General features: G+C 40.9%; 1 protein-coding gene across 1 annotated transcript in view; it reads left to right on the top strand.

Annotated features, from left to right (window-relative positions):
- The first annotated feature begins 1,874 nt into the window (after positions 1 to 1,874).
- TSEN2 (tRNA splicing endonuclease subunit 2) overlaps positions 1,875 to 7,323 on the top strand; it is a 20,651-nt gene continuing 15,202 nt past the window's right edge. Inside the window, exons 1-4 of the mRNA XM_026656705.2 lie at positions 1,875 to 1,973; positions 3,424 to 3,647; positions 4,714 to 4,795; positions 4,935 to 4,971. Of these exons, the coding sequence (XP_026512490.1) occupies positions 3,459 to 3,647; positions 4,714 to 4,795; positions 4,935 to 4,971 (308 nt within the window). The 5' untranslated portion in view covers positions 1,875 to 1,973; positions 3,424 to 3,458. The remainder of the gene's footprint in view (positions 1,974 to 3,423; positions 3,648 to 4,713; positions 4,796 to 4,934; positions 4,972 to 7,323) is intronic.

Genomic DNA, 7,323 nt, shown 5'->3' with positions numbered 1-7,323 from the left:
AACTAAGCAGCAGCCAACTTTGATTTATGTCTTTAATAAACTAAATTCAGATACCACATATTAATAAAAGTTAAAAGTATTCCCTAGATGTTTTTTAAAAGTTTCCAAAAACAGTCCCATATCTCAGTCAAAGTTAATGTAACCAGAATTTCCATGGGAATTTCTGTCAGTTCAGGGTAGTTGGAACTGGCTAATGTAAATAACCACAACCCCGCCTCCACCCACTGACTATATTGCCTGATAACAGAGGGCTGAGTTTTTATTTTGAAAAGGTGTGTTAAAGAAATATGACATTTTGGTGTGGACTAGAGCTAGTATTTGATAAGAGAACTTTGTGAGATGAGTTTGTGGAAGCTAGAGACGAAACTAAACTTCAATTTGTTATTAAACTAAATGTTGTGGAATCTTAGACGTTTTTCTTTTGTATGCAATCCAAAATGAACTAAAAGCTCTACTGGAATACATTGTTAGCGTATAATGTTATGACTCACATCCTTGAGAAAAAGGAAATGCTACATGTGCAAATAGTTTTACAGAAGTTTATTATACCACGCTGAGTTTCTATTCCTTCTAATAAGTCCTAAGAATGTGAAATAGTTACCCAAGGGTATATGCTTCTCCTGGCTTAAAGGTAACTTGTAGCAGAGTTGCAAGTGGGAATTCTGAAGCCAGTGGGTATCTTTGATATATGCTTATTTTTATATTACTACAGATATGCAAAACCCACAAAAAACAAAACAAAACAAAAATGCAGAAATTGGGCTTGTTTTTGGCTTAATTGGCTTGAGTTGCTTGTTGGCTAGTTTTGGGCTTGTAGCTTGTTGGGCTTGTAACTTGTTGCTTCTTTCTTTTTTCATTGTCTCCCAGCAAGGGAGGGTGGGGGAGAGAGTCAGGGGTGCACAGTGGGCCCACCACAGTCCCAGACTGCACATCAGGATGATCTAGTCACAGAGTGTTGGGGTTCTTAGGGATTGGCTTGTTTTGAAATGGGATTAGCTTGATTTTTGGTTTATTGCAAAAGTCTGGGTGCTTATTTACCGTGTGAAAGTTGGCAACTGTATATTGCTACCCAGAATGCTGTAGTTCACAGATGAGGCTGATGGTTGAGATTGGAGAATGAACTAAAAGGTTTGACATGTTTCTGGGAACAATTGTGTACTGTGGAAGAAATGAACAAAGTATTTTTTGGTTTTAGCCTATCTGATAAGTGAATCAATGTTCATAGTAGCTTAACTGAACTCTGTGCAGAAGGATATGTAAAGTGGCTCTCCACAGAAAGCAGCAGTTGTATAGCAAATGTAACTGGATGAGATTTTTGTTTGGTTTTATCCACAAGTTATTTCTCTGAAAAAAGCAACTGGTCAATAAATACTGTTCCAGCTCTTTAGACACAGGCCGGCTTGCGCCAGCCCTTTCGGTGTTATTGCAACAGCGCTGATCATCAGCCACGTCACACGTGGGCATGAGGCTAGGAGTGGCGTTACCCCACAATGCCGCCTCGCCTTCCCTACGCGAACGCGGGTCTGGCGGCCTCGAGCGGGGTTTCAGGCACAGACCCGCACGCGGTGGTGACCGCCAGGGGGCACCCCCCGCTCACAGCCAGGCTCTGTGGGGGCGGGGCAGAAGGGGGGCGAGGGATGTGGAGTCCCACCATAGCCCGCCCCGCCGTGAGATGGGGAGATAAGACCTCGTCCCCTAAACTATGGGACGGACCGACGAAGACTCCCCCTCACTTTGCAGCGCCCGGCTCGCTGGGCGCGGCCCTTTTGTAATTTGGGGGCGGTCTATCGGCCTGCCTTCAGCTTCCTCCGGTCCCAAAGCCAGCCAAGTGCGCATGCGCGGAAGCTAGGTCCAACTACTTCCAGGCTCGGCCTCCCGCTCCCCAACGCATGTGCGCGCGAGAAGAAGCCGGCGCCCGAGAGAGGCTGGTCTTAAGTCTAAGAGGTCGCGTGGCTCCTTCGCGCCGCTAGCCGGTTTGTTTTGCGACGCCGTCGCTGTTTTACGGCCCCGTGGTTGATATGGTAACGGAAGGGCGCCTAGTCTGGAAGAACCGGCTATTGTGGCGTCTGGGGCCCTCATTGGGCAGCCCGTGACACGGCTCAGGCTCAGCCTCAGCCACCGGCATAGGGGCGCCGGCGAGAGTCGCCCCGCGCCTCAGAGTAGGTGCGTGGCCTGTACGCATGGCGTACACAGGGCTAGAACATCACGCCTCGGGCCTCCCTTGGTCGCGCCCCGCTCGGGGGGAAAGCCCCCACCCCTCCGCTGTGCCCCGCTCTATGGAGAGGAGACCCCTGCCAGGGCTTGCTGATGATGCCTGCATGCGCAGCATGGTGATGCTGCCGATGTCCCAGTGAAATAGTGGCTGGACCTTGCACTGACACGGCCTGTCCCCTCTGCCTTCGTTATTTGCGTGCTGCCGTAAACACACCCTGTGATAAGTGGGGGAAGGCAATGCCTGATTCCCACAGCCCGGCACAGGGTGTTGCTGCTTACACCTGTGCAAAGATGTTAAAAGTCTGGTGGGAGTGGAGAAGTCTGACCTGGTTGTGATTTTACATCCATATTGCACAGGCCTAAGTTATACAGGGTGCCCAACAGTAGGGAATAAGTCAGCGTGTGTTACAAATGTTAGCTAGCTGGTTATTTGGTGTACTGGTCTCCCACAGAAAGAATACAGCACTTTTAAAAATGTTTGGCTATGCCTTCCCATCTTTTCGTTCATGTGTGCTATATTGTTGATGGGTTTGTGGCAGTAGGCATATCTTTAATAATAATAATAGTCAACATAGAAATGCTCTCCCTATTACCTTGTCTACACTATTGAGATATAGACAACAGCCTCTGATTTGCCACCAATGACACTGTTGATTGCCCATTTGTCAAATTTTTGAAAAGTACTATAGTGCAATTTCCTACACCACTACTTATGCATGGAAGGAGCTTCCAGTAAAAAAAAAAATCTGCAAAGCACCACATTGTTCTTTTTTAAAGCTCTTTAAAATCCTTCCACCCCCTCATGATGCCTACAAAACACTTAACAATAGTTAGGTAGTGTACTAGGACTGGTGCTCATTGTAACTGTCTTACTGTTACCTTGTGCTACCCTGTCTGTCGTATCCATCTGTTGTCTCTCCTCTTAAACTTAGATTGTAAACTCTTTTAGACAGGGACTGTTTCTTTGCTATATGTTTGTACAATAGCTAACACAATGGGACCCTAGCCTTTAGGTCCAACTGCAATACGAAATATGAGAATAACTTGTTAAAGAAATATTTCTTGGTGTATAGTCTAGTGATTAGAGAATGGGAGTTGGGAGACCTTGGTTCTATTGGTGATTTGCAATGCAGGGAGTGATGTCCAGGTATGTAAAATAAACTAGCTTCTAAAATATTAAAAATGTCTTTTTCTGCTCTTTGTCTTTAGCTTATCATTGTTTAGGGAAAGGTTACTATTGGAAAATGGCAGAAGCAGTTTTCCATGCCCCAAGAAGGAAAAGAAGAGTGTTTGAGTCATATGATTCTCCATTCCCTATTCCTGCCTCCCAGGAAGACATCTGTGGAAAGGATTTCAAGTTATACCAGGCTGAAATTATTAACAACAATGTAATTTTGAGGAACCCCAAAGATATAGAACATCTGTATAGCAAGGTAACATTCCATGTTTGAATTCTCGATGTTCAATGCATGCTATTTGTGATATCGCTAATGTTCTCCATAAACAACATTCTCTAGCATAATTTGATCCTGTGTTACATATGAAATTTATAAGCATTTTAGTCCTAACACGAAAAAATATATTTTACAGTAAAATGGTAATACAGCATCAGAAGTCATAAAACTAGCAATAAAGATAATTCTTTATTCCTAATGCCCAATGATAAGGTCAATAATAAGGTAATAGAATAATAAGGCCAATAGTAATTAGTACTGTATTTGACTGAATATCATGCAAGGACTTGCCTGTTCTTCGAACCTCACTTAATCATCAGTATAAAAATATGTTCTAAAAATTATTAATAGTGCCTTGATTAAAAAAACTTTTGAAGTTTTATGCTTATGGAATTGTTTAGGATTAATAAAGAAAACATTTTTTAATCTCTAAACTCTTCATGCCTAATGTTGGATTAATTGTTAGATGTTAAGTAACCTTAGATCAGTCAGGAAACTTAAGCTGGTGCAGAATGCAGTGGCCTGGCCATTAAGTGGCCGCACATGTCACTCCGTGATATGCTGTGAATACCTTTTGGTTTCTGAATTGAATTTGAGGTGCTGGGTTTGATTCATAAAGCCACAAATCATTTGGTACCTCACTACTTGAAAGATCGCCTCTATCCTTGTGTCATACTACCACAGATGAAATTGGCAGTGGCACTTAAGCTGACTACCTCTCAATTTAAAAGAGAGGGGGCTATTGGTAGTGCATTCTCTATGAAGGGACCCTAAGCTTTGCAACATACTTTCACTCCTGTTCTGAAATAGCCCATATCTATTGACCTTTGCAGCATTCCTCAAGACATTTATTTACATGGGCTGCTGCAGAGGTGGTCCTTTGAGAAAATTCACATGTTTTGTGGTGGGTGAGTTTGGTGTTCGGTGGTTGATCTAATTGTGTTTTTGTAATTTATGATAGGGGCATCTAGATCTTTGGATAGGTATTCCTTTTTATTTTTTGTATCAATAATTCTGATCAACTTTTTTTCCCCTGCACCCGCAGGGCTATTTTGGAAAAGGTATTCTTTCGAGAAGCAGACCAGAATACAATATTTCAGACCCTTTATTGGTTGCTAAGTGGCAAGGTAAATCATACTACTTTCCACTCTCTTGACAGTTTAGTAATATCCACTTGGTTTGTCCTAATTATTAATTGCAGATACATGCATGTAGATCGTTGCATTGCCAAAACACTTGTAAATAACATTTTCTCTTTTAATGCAGATGCCAAGATAAACATGCCCATACTCTCATCAAAAAAGTAAGTGCAACTTTCTTACTATATCCTAAGTTTGTACAGGCGAGTCTCATCTTGCGCTGGGGTTACGTTCTGCTGTCAGCGCGTAAAGCGAAAATCGCGTATAGTCAAAATTACATTGAGTGTAATGGCGGGGGGAGTCGGCCACAGTACAGGGGAAGTATTTTAATTTTTGGTTTTTTTTTTTTTTTTTTTTTTTTTTTTTGCTGACCGCGCAAAGCTGAATTCGTGCATGTTAAATGCGTGTAAGATGAGACTCGCCTGTACAGTAACAGTTCATTTGGCTTCATGTTTTAGCCCAGTGGTTCCCAAACTGGCTTGTAAAAAGGCTGATTCACATAGTTTTGTTTCTCTTCCTTGTTTCCAGTTCCTAAATCCTAAAGACAGATAAAATATTAGATAACATTCCTAGCATTGTTTTTTCCATGTAAGCTATTGGGAGTTTTGCTTGAGTAAGCAGTGCGAATTAGAGCCAAGAGTGTATTCACTATAATATGAGCAACTGATTCATGATTATATGAACATAGAAGGAAACCTTTATACTTCTGCAACCAAAAAGGGGGGTTATTCTGGGGCAGGCTGTTTTTAATAGTTTTCCTATTTGCTTACTAGGTTCATTCAGAATGGGCAGAAACAGTCTTTAACACTTAAATACAATTTTAATGTTTTACATAAAATTTTAATCTGACATAGTGTGATCTTTTTCCTGAGTTTGCCTGCATGATGACTTCTGATTTAGCACTTTTGTTTATTATGCAGGAAGTAAGTTAGGGAATTGGTGGGGGTTTTTTGTTTTAAATTCAACCAACTAGTTTAAGAAACAACCAGTGAGGGGCGTAAATTAGTTGCTGTATTGTTTTTCATACCCATAGGATTACAAAATGTAGTCTTTTATAATAAACATTTCAACTTAAAGTAAACACATGCCAAATGGTTCTTTCACCCCCCCTCCCAATATGCTACTGCAGAAATACATAATATTACCAATATTAATTTATTTTGTGGTAGTGCAATTAACCACTTCAGATCTCAGTAGGCATCGTGACAGCCCCATTATTGCAGGATATACAGCATGCTTCATAGCATTTTATTCAGATGAATAAAGTGCTATTGTATGGTAATCAAGTACAGTACAATAAAAGTTTGTCTATTTTATCTGGTGATGAAAGATATGGAACCAGAGCCATCCCTTGGGTAGAGCGAATCGGCGCGACTGCTCTGGGCCCCATGTTTGGGCGGTGCAATTAGCCGGCGTGGTCGGTCCCGGAAGAGATGAATTCTTCACCTCCACCTGAGCCCCACACCCCTCTAGGGACAGCCCTGTATGGAACCACCTTATATAATATGACAATAACATTATATATACTGATCAAAATTTTTAACAGTTTAAAACCAGTCTGTAGTAAATAGCGTTGGATGATTCAGGGCTTTCCTTCTGAAGAGATTTTGAAGGGAGGGATTTGAATTTCATGTTCATCTGCATCACTTGTTTTGGTTTTAACTGTTCTTACAGTGCTTTTTTTTTCCTACTTAATTGCCATCTCTAAATTTCAGTTGGGGAAATAAAGTATTTTACTCCTCATCCTCCTCGCACTGTTAGTTTTAAAACTATGTAGCTGACTGTAATTGTCTTTATAATTATAACAGTAGTTTGGGACTTTTGTCTTAAATTAGATATCAAAATAATCTCCTATAGAAATAACATTTGTCAATTTAAAAATTCCACTTCTCTCTGAAAATTCTATGCCTACTGTTACAAGTAACAACTAAAATTATGATAATTGAAAAAGATTAGAATTGATTTTTAATTACACTTTATACTTATTTCCCCTATATAGTCAGTCAGTTTCTTCCTGCTTGTGTGCATCTCTTACACAGCAAAGCAAGAGAGAGAAAAAGTGTTAAAAATAAGAAACTGTGATTGCATAGTCACATAATTGGCAGAGAGAGACACGTCTCTCATGTTGATAAATGCAAAGTAGTGTACATTGGAAAACATAATCCCAGCTATACATATAAAATGATGGGGTCTAAATTAGCTGTTACCACTCAAGAAAGAGATCTTGGAGTCATTGTGGCTAGTTCTCTGAAAACATCCACTCAGTGTGCAGCGGCAGTCAAAAAAGCGAACAGAATGTTGGGAATCATTAAGAAAGGGATAGATAATAAGACAGGAAAATATCATATTGCCTCTATATAAATCCATGGTATACCCACATCTTGAATACTGCATGCAGATGTGGTCGCCCCATCTCAAAAAAGATATATTGGAAAAGGTTCAGAAAGGGCAACAAAAATGATTATCGGTATGGAATGCTTCCATATGAGGAGAGAGTAATAAGATTGGGACTTTTC

The sequence above is a fragment of the Terrapene carolina genome, unplaced genomic scaffold, assembly GCF_002925995.2.
Source record: "Terrapene carolina triunguis isolate 2854851 unplaced genomic scaffold, T_m_triunguis-2.0 Scaffold232, whole genome shotgun sequence".
In the NCBI taxonomy this organism is placed as follows: domain Eukaryota; kingdom Metazoa; phylum Chordata; order Testudines; family Emydidae; genus Terrapene; species Terrapene triunguis.
The sequence above is the reverse complement of the archived record's forward strand: the minus strand, read 5'-3'. Positions and strand labels throughout refer to the sequence as shown.